This window comes from Nyctereutes procyonoides, unplaced genomic scaffold (assembly GCF_905146905.1).
Source record: "Nyctereutes procyonoides isolate TBG_1078 unplaced genomic scaffold, NYPRO_anot_genome, whole genome shotgun sequence".
In the NCBI taxonomy this organism is placed as follows: domain Eukaryota; kingdom Metazoa; phylum Chordata; class Mammalia; order Carnivora; family Canidae; genus Nyctereutes; species Nyctereutes procyonoides.
The window spans coordinates 118,236,503-118,252,124 of record NW_026575125.1 but is presented as its reverse complement, the minus strand read 5'-3'; the positions used below and the strand labels follow the sequence as shown (position 1 = coordinate 118,252,124).

At 42.5% G+C, this 15,622-nt stretch overlaps 1 protein-coding gene across 1 annotated transcript in view; it reads right to left on the bottom strand.

Annotated features, from left to right (window-relative positions):
- Positions 1–13,902, bottom strand: part of LOC129518141 (PWWP domain-containing DNA repair factor 3A-like) — a 60,746-nt gene extending 46,844 nt beyond the window's left edge. The window contains exons 1-4 of the mRNA XM_055338148.1: positions 13,149–13,902; positions 10,715–10,814; positions 9,100–9,198; positions 6,086–6,190 (exon numbers count right to left, since the gene is read on the bottom strand). Coding sequence (XP_055194123.1) covers positions 6,086–6,190; positions 9,100–9,198; positions 10,715–10,814; positions 13,149–13,297 — 453 coding nt within the window. The 5' untranslated portion in view covers positions 13,298–13,902. The remainder of the gene's footprint in view (positions 1–6,085; positions 6,191–9,099; positions 9,199–10,714; positions 10,815–13,148) is intronic.
- Positions 13,903–15,622: the final 1,720 nt, after the last annotated feature.

The window sequence follows — 15,622 nt, the reverse complement described above, 5'->3', positions numbered from 1 at the left end:
GGCTACAAGTTTCACATTAAATGCTGATAACTTTAACGATATGTCTATCAATTAAACCGACACGTTGGGGGCGCCTGGGTGGTTCAGGGGTGGAGCGTCTGCCTTTCGTTCAGGGCATGATCCCAGTGTCCTGGGATGGAGTCCCGCGTCGGGCTCCCAGCAGGGAGCCTCCTTCTCCCTCTGCCTATGTCTGCGTCTCTCTCTGTATGTTTCTCATGAGTAAATGAGTAAAATCATTTAAAAAAAACCCAAAAAATTAAATTAATTTAAATACAGATTATGTGCCACCCAGGTCCACTTTTAAAAACTAGTGTGTTCCCCATTTGTCAATGTCTGCCTATAACACTGCTGGAGAAATCTGAAGTGAGCAGTGTCCGTAAGCCAGTAACTCAGCTGGTGCAGAAACAGGAGCAGGGCAGGGGGAGACAGAAGAGGCAAAGTGCAGCCAGGAGGCAGAGCAAGAGGGTTCCCACATCTAAAGCTCATCCACTTGAACAGATGAGCAAATGCCGTGTTCTTCCACCAACAGTGTAAAATTAGGCCATCCAGATAAGGCTGGGGAAGACAGGGAACTTCCCCGAAACAAAGAGAGTTTTGGCAGCTGCTTGGGAACATTCCTTCAAGTCTCCATCCGGAGCTAGACTAACCTTGGTTGGCTCCAATGATACCCATTAACCTGGGAAATGAATGAGGGAGAATCCCCCACATCTCTTAGGAGGAGGAACAGTGAGAGAGTCAGTTGCAAACCGCTTTGCTGCAGAAGGCCTGTATTTCTTCCAGAGGCCTGGATTTATTTGGTTTATCCCTCTTAACATATTGGATAATAGGGACTTTACCAGCCAACATGTTCAGGCCAACACATTCTGCAAGAGCCCCTTGGGTCGGGGGTCCTGACGGAAAGTCCCGTTCTCTGCAGAAGAGATCCAATGATAGATCCCGTGGAGGCCAAACAGTGTTACAGCAGATCAGGCCTTCCCTACACTTTGCAAGTCAAATTGTTTCCAGTTGGGTAAAAGGCACCCCAAGGGAGAGTCCTTGGGAACTGAAGAAGAGACCGTGCCTTGCTGCGAAGGTCACACTTTATTTCACCTTGCTTTGAAGAACCCACAGTTTTTCACCAGTGGAAAACACTAGACAAGTTTCCAGAGAAAAATGCCCAATTTTGCAGTACCCAATCCAGACTAATTTTTGTGGAGGATGGTTAGTTTCCCATCTCATGATCCACGCAGGAATCAATTACCCTGTACCTTTTACAGAGAGGTTGACTATGCAGGCATCCCTACATATCAGCTCTCTCCTGTCAACCAAGGCGTCCCCTGTGTGCCTACCCATGGTGACAGAGTGCCCAACAACTTGGGTTGAGGAGGGATCAGGCTGGTAGGAGCAGCCACTCTTACCTGTCCGTCACCTAATCCTCCTTGGCTCCTCTGGATTCCTCCCTCCCCCACCCCGCCACCCGGATAGAAAACAAAAACAAAAGTGTCCTAATCATACAGATTAGCAAGGCTAATGGTTTAAACTGTGATATTCTTTTGAGAAGGATAAGGACAAGCAAAACAAGTACGGTCTCTCAGTGGGGGAGGCATGTGCTGCTTACGGATGAGGCTTCCCCAGGGCGTGAGCCCCAGGGCCAGTCTCAATCCTTTTACTTGTCTTGGAGACCCCAAGGCCATCAATGGTGACCAAAGGGCAGGTTCAGAGCGCTGGATTGCTAGTCCTTATGTCCACTCTCCGGATGCACCTTAAACTAGCAGGGAAACCTATAAATGACCTTATTCTTCGGAGCTCTCTTGCTGGAGCCTTCATTGTTTGGTCACGTGAGTTTGCTTGCATTCTTAGCCCCACGGTGCCTGATGTGTCAGGCCCATTACAAACCAATTTCAATTATGTTTCCTCGCCTTACCCCTGCTACTTCTCCTGTTCACACACCTGAGTGTCGTATGTGAGCATGGCCCCACTATAGGCAAAGTCACTGAGGCAGGGGAAAAGCCAATTAAGAAAGCCAGAGAAGGAGGACCGACAGTGGAACTCGTTAGGACCAGGCCACCATTCCCTTCTTTTGAGGAAGCGGGATTGACCAAACCTTTCTCCAGAAGCTTGTCACCTGGGTCTTGAGACCAGGAGCCACGCTATTCACCTGTAGCTGGCTGACAGGTGCCCCGGTTTGCTGTTTGTTACAAGAAGAGGTTATCCAAGGGAGAGATGTCTCCCAGGAAAGAAAGGAAAGAGTCCGCATTTACTCACCCTTTGGTGAGCACGATCCTGGGTTTCAGCACCAAAATGCTCAGGAGAACTTGGCTCTAGTCTCACGGAATCCAAGAATGAATCTTGTGGACAAAGGAGAGTGACTAAAGGCATAGAAGCTTATGAGGAGAGGACACGTAGAAGGCTCTCGGCAGTGAAAGGGGCCCCGCCAGGGTTGCCACTGAAGGTGATTTTGGCTGGCCTTTCATAGAGAACCTGACTAGGGAGTTTCTGGCCTTGAGATTTCTTGTGTCGTCACGAGTGGATGATATATGGCTATTTTGGGGCCTGGTGAGTCTCTGTGCTTACTATGTAGCGGTCAAAGGATGATACTCCCTACCTTTCAGAGCTCGGGGCCAGATCCACTTCCTTACCTGTTTTTTTTTTTCCATCTCGGTGTCCTTGGGAGTTATGGGAGCCTGGTTCTGGGACCTTTCCATGCCTAGCCCGATCTATCCCTAACTGAATTATATACTTTGTAAGGAATGAGTAAGACTAATAACACCTCATCCCATGGCTCTGTCTTTACAATATATGTTATTTTAAAGACCCCCACATATAAAGGATCACCTGATGGGATGTGGAGATTATGCATGTGAAGCCCTTAGCACAATGCCTGAGACTGGACGGTGTTCAGTAGGCAGCAGCTGCAATTTTGTAGAATTTACATCACTGCCAATCTTGGGCTAAGGCCTTCCTCAGATAACCATGCATAGTTCTGAGATTCTCCTGTCATGTACCATTTCCAGACATTTAGGGGGGGTGCCATAATTTCTTCTATGCAGCAACGATGTGGGGCTAAAAACCATCAGTAGACATGTGAAGGTAAAGCTGGAAACGACCCAATGGCAGAAAGTCCCTAAAGATCCAAGCAGGGAGGAGGGCCACCTGGGTGGCTCAGTCAGTCAAGTGACTGACTCCTTACTTTGGCTCTGGTAGTGAGCTCAAGCCCCGCATGGGGCTCTGCAATCAGCGAGGAGTCTGCCTGAGGTTCTCTCCCTCTCCATCTGCCCCACCCCTGCTTGTGTGCTCTCTCTCTCCCTCTCTCTGATAAATAAATGAATCTTTGGTGTCCCTGGGTGGCGCAGTCAATCAAGCGACTGATTCTGGGTTGTGGCTCAGGTTGTGATCACAGGATGGTGAGGTGGAACCCTGCATCGGGCACTGCACTCAGTACGGAGTCTGCTTGAGATTCTCTTTCCATTTCCCTCTGTCCCTCCAATTCGTTCACTTGTTCTCTCACTCAAATAAATAAATAAATAAATAAATAAATAAATAAATAAATCTCTCAATCAATCAATCAATCTTAAAAAGGAAAAAGATTCCGGCAGAGTGGGAGCTACATAGGCAAGAAGATAGAGACTAGCTTTCTACTTTAGTGCAGTATTTCCTGGTGTCTCTCCTAAGAAAGAGGTGTATATGTACCCTCTAATGTTTACGGATTGGCATTTACAAGGTGTTTCCACCTTGTAGGACCAATTGTCCCAGTGGAGAGTCTACTGATTGCCTCTTGTTGGTAATTGCTGTGGGTGGGCAGCATCCCTTCTGAGACACAGGAAGATTTTCCCAGGAAAACACCCATGGACCTCTTATCACATTATTTTATCACACAGTCAACTACTACTTACCTAAGCAATACATGCATACCAATTTATTCTTTTAAAAAAATTTTTTAAAGATTTATTCATTCATTCAGAGAGAGTGAGAGAGAGGCAGAGACACAGGCAGAGGGAGAAGCAGGCCCCAGGCAGGAAGCCCGATGCGGGAGTCGATCCTGGGTCTCCAGGATCACACCCCAGGCTGCAGGCGGCGCTAAACCGCTGCGCCACTGGGGCTGCCCAATTTATTCTATACCACTTATGTCCATTCCCTTTGTCATCCCGCGGGCTGCTGATCACTAAGTACACTATGTACTGAGTATTGCCTCTGCCCGCTCACATAAAACCAGATGTCTTACTATGAATACGAGAACTTTCATGGGGACCTTTGGAGTACTTTATTTTTGCCTCTATAGCTACTGGAAAACTTCCCAAATGAGGACCTTCTTAGATGTTTGGAACAGAACTTCAGACGCATATACCAACACATGCTTTGGCTTAAAAGGAAACTTCTTTAAGAACATGTGAAGTTGGGCAATTAATTTCTCCCTGTAATGTCAAAGATTGGATAGTGGTGGAGGACTCATTTGTTCCTGTATACATTACTGCAGTTAGAAAAAGAGATTCTGTATGGGCTTATGTTTGAAAACTTGCAAACAAAAACCTGAAAACAAACAGAAGGTTGGTATACAGGGGTAAGAATTGATATTAAAAACAAAACAAGACAAAACAAAAACAACCCACGACACCATACAGAAAAACGGGAGAAAATCTTTCCTCTACTCCTAATGGGATTGTTTTGTTTTGAATGATTCATGGGAGGATTTTCAGTATCTCAGAAAATATATTTAAAGGGCTTATTCCAAATATATTCTGAAACAATGCCATGTTTATTAAATTACATGCCTAGATGAAGACAGTATTATGTTATCAAATGTTAAAACAAATGCCCACTACAAAAGGAGAGGTATAAGAATGAATTATTCAAGTTCCTAGCTCTCAAGTATAAAATCAGTGTTCCATATACTCAATGAATATTAAACTTGAAAACAAAGCACTGTAGGTGATTCATCTTTAAAGACAGATGTGAGGGGATCCGTGGGTGGCTCAGCGGATTAGCGCCTGCCTTCCGCTCAGGACATGGTCCTGGGCATCCGGGATCGAGTACCACGTTGGGCTCTGTGCATGGAGCCAGCTTCTCCCTCTGCCTGTGTCTCTGCATCTCTCTCTCTCTCTCTCTCTGTCTCTGTGTGCCTCATAAATAATTAAACAAACAAACAAAATGTTTTTTGAAAAAAGACAGATGTGAAATGCTTAAGCCCTGAGTAAGTACATGCGCATATTAGTGAAATATGTTCAATAAATGCTAAGGGCAGGTGTCATTTAATAGTGAACCAACACCAATTAAATGACATTTTGGTGTGCTTGTGGAAATGGCACATTCACAAACCCATGTCTCAGCACTGATATTTATATACGTAGTTCTTTTCTCCCAGCGATTGTAGGCAGTTTAATGGATTCAAAAACACAATCTTATATTTGCTTGCAATCATTTTTATAAGGCAGTAGAGTACGTTTTCTTCTGAAACCAGATCGTTATTGGAATTGGCTCAGTAAACTAATGAGTAAATACAGGCGGGTGCACGAATAACACAGATTTTATATTCTTTAATTTTTTTCCCTTTAGGCAAAGCAATGGAGCCTTCTTTCTGTACTTGTGGTTTGAGCCTTTTGGGGCTAATACAGATCCACTGAGGGCAAGCCTAAAATTAAATCATCCTTCTGCTAACAGCTAATTGACAGTGTTAAGTACAAAAAGTCTTCATTACTAACAAAGGGTTGAAAGCTTAATACGTATATAATTGTGGAACTGCCGCTCCTCACACAGCTTTTTAGGGTCGGGGTTTTAACAGGAAAAGATTCTTGCACTTAGCAAGCAAGCTACGATAAACAAGACGTACCAATTTCAACTACAATCTTTAAACTACTACAGTGTGGTTCAGTGCAGCTAATGTCATACTTAATAAAACGTAGCTTCCCGTTCTTTCGTTCTTCAAAGTCGTCAGAACAACAGGGAATGAAGAGACTTCTGAACCATTGCCAGCTCTTACTGCTGCTGTTTCAAGGAAGGAAATATGGGACATTTGCCCGTTATTCGGGTAACTGTCATACATTTTGGCAAAACAAATACCCCAATGCTCACATCTCTCCTTGGGTCTTAATATTAAATGTATACTACTTACAGCTTCCCTCATAATTTTGTTTTGCATCTTGGCGATTTCTTCTCTGACTTCACTTTGTTCATCAGTAAGAAGATGTTCATGGTCCTTGTCCAAGGCCTGCGAACTCTAAAACAAGAAGCCTAGTTCAGGTATGAAGCACCACTTTTCATCTCATGCTGCAAACATGTACAGTCAAATTTCAGGGGGCGCCTGGGTGGCTTAGCGGGTTAAGAGTCTGCCTTCAACTCAGGTCATGATTTCAGGGTCCTGGGATCGAGCCCTGTGTCAAGCTCTCTGCTCAGCTGGGAGTCTCCTTCTCCCCCTGCGTGTGCCGTCTCTCAAAATACATAAGATATTTTTAAAAAATTAAGTTAGATTTCAAAGGTAACAGCCCTTAATATTCAAGGGATGCTCATTAATTTTTCCAAACAAAACACTGTACCTGATACATGGAGATCGGAATACCCACTTAAAAAAATTTTTAAATGTTGTGTTTGAGTCAAATATTATAGAGGCGCGACAGTAGTACACTTGGCTCCAAACAATGCATTAATAGACAGTTAAGGTCAAGGTGGAGGAAAAACAGATAAAGACTGACCGTCCCACAGAATGAAAATCCATAATTTTAAAACACTCTATAAACACCACGGAACCCTGCAATTATAATGACTGATAACCAGTGTAACATATTCCATTGGAGGGAATGAAATGATCTGTAACACGGCCTCTTAAGTCATGAAAAACAAACATGGTCTAATCTTTACTGTTCACTTAACGAGTCGCGATCTAGTGCATCCTACGTAAAAGGTACTGTTAGGTGCTGTGAATTTGAAAAGGAATGCATGATCTCTTCCTCCCTTATTCCAGGGAGATAAAAACAGGTAAATTAAAAGCCACACAAATCCTTTGTAATGATTAAGGAAACACCACTTGCCATGACTGTGCTGGAAGGTAAGATTGACTCTGCGTTAGTTGGCGAAAGAATAGGACTTCAGTAGGTAAAGGGAAGAAGGAATTGAAAGTATTCCAGAAACAAGGAAGTAAAGGTGAGTTAGTTCAGAGAGAGCAACCAATCTGGAGGGGTGGGAGGAAAGGAGGAATGTCCACATAAAACCACAAAGGGGGGCAGCCACGGTGGCGCAGCGAAACCTCAGCCCAGGGCGTGATCCTGGAGACCCTGGATCAAGTCCCGCATCAGGCTCTCTAAGTGGAGCCTGCTTCTCCTCTGCCTGCGTCTCTGCCTCTCTCTCTCTCTGTGTCCCTATGAATAAATAAATAAAATATTTTTTTTTAAAAAAAGGGAGTTCTGTTACTGGGCAGGGGCAGATGCTGAATACCTGAGGGTTTAACATGGGAAGCTAATGACAGGTTTTCAGGAGGGAAGATCATATTGCAGAACCTCAAGAATGGACTGGAGAAGAGAGCACTCAGGTAAGCGTTTAATCGGAGGAGCAAGGAATGGTGAGATCCCGAACTAGGGCAGTAGCAGTAGGAATTCAAAGAAAGATGCAGTTGCAGAAAGGTTGCAAAGAAAGGCACCAATGCAGAGGTAAAGGGCCGACGCGGGCACAAACACACACACACACACACACACACACACACACACACACACACACACTTGCGCGCACGCATGCACACACACACACACAGTGCCCATAGACACAACAAGAAAAAAAGAAGGGGAATGTGCAGGATTCCATCACTTCCTAAAGAAGTATATCTCTGCCTGAAGAAGAGCTATGTGTCACTGAGGACAATTTGCTGATGTGCAAATATCACACCAGATCATTCTCAATTCACAAACGGTTAGTCTTCCTCTGGCCTTTTCATTCTGATATACATTCCCTTAGACCTTTCCTTATGATTTTTTAAAAACTTTTTTAAAATTTTATTTATTCATGAGAGACAGACACGGAGAGAGAGAGAGAGAGAGAGAGAGAGAGAGAGAGAGAGAGGCAGAGACACAGGCAAAGGGAGAAGCAGGCTCCATGCAGGGAGCCCAACACGGGACTTGATTCTGGGACTCAAGATCACGCCCCGGGCTGAAGGCAGGCTCTAAACCACTGAGCCACCCAGGGATCCCTTAAGTCTGTGTATAAAGTCACTATTCCTCTAGTATTCCAAAAGCAAATGTGCCACAAAATACTCATGTAACATATTTGAATATAAAATCAGGATCCATCAATTACAACTGCCTACTCATATTTAACAGAAACCACTAATACAAGGAAAAGACACATAGAAGTGACTCATAGAATTCCTAGTTTCCACTATATGTTTATTGCTGATCTCCTCAAAACTGATGGTCGAACCAAAAAATCTTGCTCGAAGTGTTAATAAAGTACCAGTATTCTTCATGATATGTGTATTTCTAGGTAAAATTCCCACGTTGCCATTCCCTGTTTTAAACGACTCCCATCTAGTACACTTAGGACACTTTTTTATAGTATTTCTGTATTTTTTTTCCTTTTTATAATCAGGATCTTTAAATCTTCAACATTGGGGAAATAAAGTTGAAGATCTCAATTTCACACATAATCAAATTTACAAAAATAAGAGCTAAATGTGTGTGGCAATAGTGTGAAATGAAAGTAAAAAAATAAACGACTCCCATAAAAGTATTAATTAATGCTAAAAATAAAAAAAATGCATTTCCCAATTAGGCTGAATCCAAAACAGTGAGGTCTTACTTGACAATTTTGATGTACAACCTAAATGGTTTTCCACCCACAGATTCAGAAAGAAACTATCTTCTACTTTTATATACATATTATGCATTTTTTCAAGATTTGCTCATTTATTTGAGACACACACAGCGCACGTGCAAGGGGGCAGGGGACCAGAGGGAGAGAATCTTCAAGCAGACTCCCTGCTGAGAAGGGAGGCCCAGCGTGGCTCCATCCCACAACCCATGGGATCAGGACCCATGACCTGATCCAAAACCAGGAGTTGGTCGTTTGAAGCGACTGAGCCACCCAGGCACCCCTACGTCTTGTGTTTTCTAAGAGCGTATTGTGTTGCCAAATACAACAGACCTTTAAGAATTCTTTGTATACGTTTCTTAATTTTTCCAGCCTCTGGTTCTGAACAATTCTAGCTTGTTGCAGAATCTTTTGTTGCTCTTGAAACATACCCTGGGAACATAAAAGAAAAAGGTGACAAAATGTGGGTCACGTTTATTATTCAGAGAACATAATTACCCATCAGGTTAAAAAGGAAGATTCCTTAAATCAATACCTGTCAGCATTTCCTGTTTTAACAACTTTTGCGACCAAGTTTAGATCCTTGTGTTCACCACCCATATACAGAAACAATACACGATGACCCTACCCAGTAGCCATTAAGTGGGAAATTGTCTTCCTCACCGATATTGAAGACATGTATTAATTCTGGACTTCAAAGTCCACAAATGGCCCTTTCAATAATCTGTTTACCACAAGTAGGCAAAGACTCTATACAATAATCCTTCCTAACAGTAGTCACAGAGGAGCAATTCTTTCTTAACCACGTTCAAAACATGTGGTAATTCTTAGTCATTTCAGGACACGTACAGACGATCGAAGCCTCTCTGTTACTTGAGCTGCTCTCCAACAATAATTCTGTCCTCTTCCCTACTTTAGTCACTTATGTAGTCAGACCCGGGATTCCTAATAACTGCAACGTCTACATAAGATTAATTAGAGCAAGGACTTGCATATCAGCTCAATGTCAGGTACTGTTTGGAACCATTTCAAATAGACTTATTACATACGATCTCATTCAGCCCTCAAAACAACTCTACGAGGCAGATGCTCTTACCATGTCTCCTTTCATAGGTGAGGAACCTGAGTGAGATACAATTTGTCCCTGAAGTCACAGCTAGTACTGGTCAACCAGGATAGAGTTAAAAAAACAAAAAACAAGAAAAGTTTCTGGGGCTCAGGCTCCTGACCACTGTGCTATGCTGTTTCTCCACCCCACTCGGCCCCGCACAACATTCCATCTTTACCTCCCTGTTTATTGTTCTCTCCCCTTCTTACTACGGTTCAGTACTCTTTCAGAATTGATATCTCAATGATCCAAGGAGTCTTCCTTGTCCCCAGTCCCCATTCTCTTAGTCTCCCTTTTCCTCCTTCTTGGCTTAAATTCCATGGTCAATCGTCGTACCTCTGCACTTGCACGTGTACCTTGCCCCCTTTCCACTCTGTCAATCTGTGTGGCCGAACCCCAACCCTGGAAGATCCAGCTCTCTGGCCGCTCAGCCACAACTGTGCAGCGTGGTCTCACTTTAAATTCATGATCACTATGACAGTAAGCAAATCCAGACCCATAATGCTGCTTGGCAATGATATTCCCCTAGTGCATTCACTGGCCCGCTCTCAGGAAACAATTCCGGGACTTCCTCTCTGCCCCCCAAAGGCAGCGCCTCCTCCACCATTCTAACTCTTAACTGGTGTCCTTCCTGTATCACTAAATAGAAACCATCCAAATAGAACGTTCGGCCTCCCACCACTACTCATCTGGGCTATCTTCTACCCACCCTTACCCATCTGGGCTCACGGACTCTACATTCTCTCCTGTGTTTTTGCATGACCTCTTGCTACTTGAGACTTTGATACAGTAAAGAAATCAATAGAATAGATAAATTTTAAAGCGAAGGCTGATACCAACAGCTAGTTTTGCTTCCTGTTCCTGGGATTTCCTCATGTCGGTATCCCACTTCTGAAAGAGAGTCAGAAACTGCTGAGAGTATTTGAAATGAAGATTCTGCCTGTAAAACATGATAACAAGCACCATCACACTCCACAAAGAGATGACAAAATTAACCATATTTTGGAGGAATACTGTAACAGCAGCTGAAATAGTCTCAGGGGAAACAGAAAGGGCACACGAACAATTGACTCTTATTACCAACAGTATTGTTCCTAAGTGACCAATATAGAAGCCTTCTCACATGCCTTGCCTCTTAAACACTACAGAGGATTTACCATAAAATAAATATTCCAGAAAGACTCATTTTATCTAAAAGCAGCTTACTTTTCATTTCTTCTTCCTGAAGAAACTCTACATTCGGATGCGGTGAGTAGATTCAATGAGGATGTTATATCGAAGATTGCCAAACAGGAATATTTCACTTAAACAGTTCCCCTCTTTGGCACAACAGTGATTTTTTAAAATTTATTTTTTATTGGTGTCCAATTGGCCAATATAGAATAACACCCAGTACTCATCCCATCAAGTTTCCCCCTCAGTGCCCGTCACCCAGTCACCCCCACACCGGCCCACCTCCCCTTCCACCACCCCTAGTTCGTTTCCCAGAGTTAGGAGTTTCTCATGTTCTGTCTCCCTTTCTGATATTTCCCACTCATTTTTTTCTCCTTTCCCCTTTATTCCCTTTCACTACTTTTTATATTCCCCAAATGAATGAGACCATATGTTTGTCCTTCTCCGATTGACTTATTTCACTCAGCATAATACCCTCCAGTTCCATCCATGTTGAAGCAAATGGTGGATATTTGTCGTTTCTTATGCCTGAGTAATATTCCATTGTATACATAAACCACAACTTCTTTATCCATTCATCTTTCGATGGAAACCGAGGTTCCTTCCACAGTTTGACTATAGCGGATATTGCTGCTGTGAACATCGGGGTGCAGGTGTCCCGGTGTTATATGCATCTGTATCTTTGGGGTAAATCCCAAGAAGTGCAAAATCAATGCCCAGAAGTCAGTGGCATTTCTATACACTAACAGTCAGACTGAAGAAAGAGAAATTAAGGAGTCAATCCCATTTACAATTGCACCCAAAAGCATAAGATACCTAGGAATAAACCTAACCAAAGAGGTAAAGGATCTATACCCTAAAAACTACAGAACACTTCTGAAAGAAATTGAGGAAGACACAAAGAGATGGAAAAATATTCCATGCTCATGGATTGGCAGAATGAATATTGTGAAAATGTCAATGTTACCCAGGGCAATTTACATGTTTAATGCAATCCTTATCAAAATACCATGGACTTTCTTCAGAGAGTCGGAACAAATTATTTTAAGATTTGTGTGGAATCAGAAAAGACCCCGAATAGCCAGGGGAATTTTAAAAAAGAGAACCATAGCTGGGGCCATCGCAATGCCAGAATTCCGGTTGTACTACAAAGCTGTGGTCATCAAGACAGTAGGGTACTGGCCCAAAAACAGACACAGAGATCAATGGAACACAATAGAGAATCCAGAAGTGGACCCTCAACTTTATGGTCAACTAATATTCGACAAAGGAGGAAAGACTATCTCCTGGAAAAAAGACAGTCTCTTCCATAAATGGGGCTGGGAAAATTGGACATCCACATGCAGAAGAATGAAACTGGACCACTCTCTTGCACCATCCACAAAGATAAACTCAAAATGGATGAAAGATCTAAATGTGAGACAAGATTCCATCAAAATCCTAGAGGAGAACACAGGCAACGCCCTTTTTGAACTTGGCCACAGTAACTTCTTGCAAGATACATCCACGAAGGCAAAAGAAATGATTTTTAAGATTTTTAAGAACGAAACAAGATTCCATCAAAATCCTAGAGGAGAACACAGGCAACGCCCTTTTTGAACTTGGCCACAGTAACTTCTTGCAAGATACATCCACGAAGGCAAAAGAAATGATTTTTAAGATTTTTAAGAACGAACAGTGAAGGCAACTTAGCTACAATGTGCAAATTCTTTATGATATAAAGTTAAGCTTTTCTACATGATGGAACACAGTTAACTTTCACCAGGATAACGCTGTAAGACATTTACCCAAGGATCGGCTAATGTAGGTCTAGAATGACTATGAATTAAATGAAAACTATATAGGAAGAAAACTCTACAGGAAGAGAACCCAATTGTTCTTTGAAAGGGAGGGGAAAGGTCACCTTTACTGGCTTCTGGAATTACACCTCAATGCTGATAAGGAGTGAGGTTAAGAGAATTTATTCACGTAGAAAAGAATCAAGCAAAATCTCTTTTTTAATGGAAAATTCAATATAATAGCATTCGCCTTCCGTGATTTGCACCAAGGAATACTAAGATATGATACAAGGGTCCTTGTGGTTTAAAAATAACAACCTCACCTTTGTTTTTGTATTTTCCAACCTTGCTCGATTTTCTCGTTAGTGCTTTTCAGAGAAGCTTTCGCATTTGCTTCAAACATTATTCTTTTTGCAAGAAGAGCCTGTTTAATGCCACCTGTGTAGAACATAGATATTCGTTGAAATTTCATGCCGACAATTATTTGGTTTTCATATATACAATTCAATATAGGTAAATGTTGCCTCGGCAATACGTAAAGGCGCTTCAAATCTATAATGCAGGCATCGTAAATGTCCAAACAGTATGTCGCATACCTGGAACTAATATCATGTTGTGTGCCAATGACGCCCCCCCCCCGCCAAAAAAAAAGTAAAATAAAACCTAGAACACAGGCGTCGTTTGAAAAAGCCAGATTTGCTCACTAGTTTCCATAAAGTCTTTGCAGTACTAGTATCCTGATTCTCATTACTCCAACTGTGGGTTCAGAGATAAGGAAAGGGGGATAATAATCAAGACTTTCCATTATCAAAATGCGTATAAAGAATCTCAAAGACAGACTTTAATGTCCTTGTGAGAAGACAGGTAAAAGGCAAACTTTTCTGAATTTATAAAATATCCTGCAACTCAGGGGACATGTTTACATGGATTACCATTACATGGATTACATCACAAAAGCATTTTCTTAAAAACGACCCCCAAAAGGAGAAAAATCATTATATCGCACATTAAAGAATCATTTTTCAAGCGATCTAGTGATGATGCTTTTAACTGTGCTTAACTAAAAGAGAGCAAGGCTGTGACTGTAAGAACTCTAGCTGGAATAAATGAGTTCAGAAACACTTTTAAGATATTTTCAAGGGCAGCCCTGGTGGTTTAGTGCCACCTTCAGTCCATGGCCTGATCCTGGAGACCCGGGATCGAGTCCCATGTCGGGCTCCCTGCATGGAACCTGCTTCTCCCTCTGCCTGTGTCTCTGCCTCTCTCTCTCTCTCTCTCTCTCTCTCTCTCTCTCTCTCTGTCTCTCTCTCTCTCTCTCTGTGTGTGTGTGTGTCTATCATGAATAAATAAATAAAATCTTTAAAAAAATAATAAATAAAATATTTTCACGGAGCTTTTCCCATAGCACTTTTATGCATAAGTGCTGTATTCCACCGAATCTTAATACTTCAAATAAAGCTTTGCAAATCGCATGATTTGACTTTTTGGATCTACAATCGATAGTTACTTTTCAGCAGTCATGAAGGATCTGCAGTCTGATAAAACTATTTTACACACCCGGAATCCCTCTACAGTAAGAAGTTTATTAGCTCACAAAGCAAGCCCTTTGTCGCCACCAAATAGAGCAAAGCTATCAAAACATACTTGCTTTTAAGGGCGATCCTTATCGAAGAGCCACAGATTGACTTGGGACTCTTTGCTAAGTGTCCTGTCCTGTAGTGCAGATGCTGTGACTGACCTCTGACCAAACAAGAAAAAGCTTAGGAGTCTGGATATGTCATTTCTCAGCAACTACGGGAATTCTCTAGTTTGCAGCTATACGGTTTATTAATGAAAAATGACGATAAAGAGGGTGCTTTGTTTTATATTTTGGTTTTTTGGTTGGTTTTGTTTGATTGATTGATTTTGGCAGGATTCAGTTTGTGCTGCTACTCCAAAGAACAGAGCACTGGAAAGTTATGAAAAGTAACTAAATTAAGAAAAATTAAATCTGACATAAAAACCTGATATGCCACGTAATCTGTGCACACCAAAGGAGGTATGAAGTTTGCTCCGTCCACTCGCTCGCAGAATACGTTGACGTACGCGTGCATAAAATAACGGCGTCACTCTTACCTCATCTTGGTGAGTACCATTTTTACCTTTCCAGATCAACAGTGGAAAAGGTCAGCATAGAAAGTGGCAAAGTTGAATCACACTAAATACTTGTGTAACATCCTACATATGAGAACAAGGCATGAAAATCAGTCTTGCAGGCCACTCATTAACATATCCACCTGTAAAAGCTGTAGGATCTAAAGCTTTCCTTTTCCCTGCAGATATCACTTATGCATACCTCCAAGTCCTTGCAGCATCTTCTGTATTTCGTTTCTGTGAAGAAGTTACATCAAACATTACTGAGGAAAGGTAAACCCAGGTCATATTTGTTTTGGAAGAAATGTCTCATTCTAGGATTTTACAGAGAATAACCGGCAGGCAAGCCGAGTTGACTTGATGTGGCAAGGGAAAATACTGTAAACACGTTACCCCACGTCTTCCTCACGGCGGTCCGGGAGAAGACCTCTTTCGCCCATGTTTATCGGCTACTGGACTGTTTCCTGCGTTGAAATAAAAGTGGAGAACATTTTTTTAATAACACACTTATGTTTTATTGGTGTTCAATTTGCCAACATACAGAACAACACCCACTCCTCATCCCGTCAAGTGCCCCCCTCAGTGCCCGCCGCGCAGTCACCCCCAACCTCCGCCCTCCTCCCCTTCCAACACCCCTAGTTCGTTTCCCATAGCTAGGAGTCAG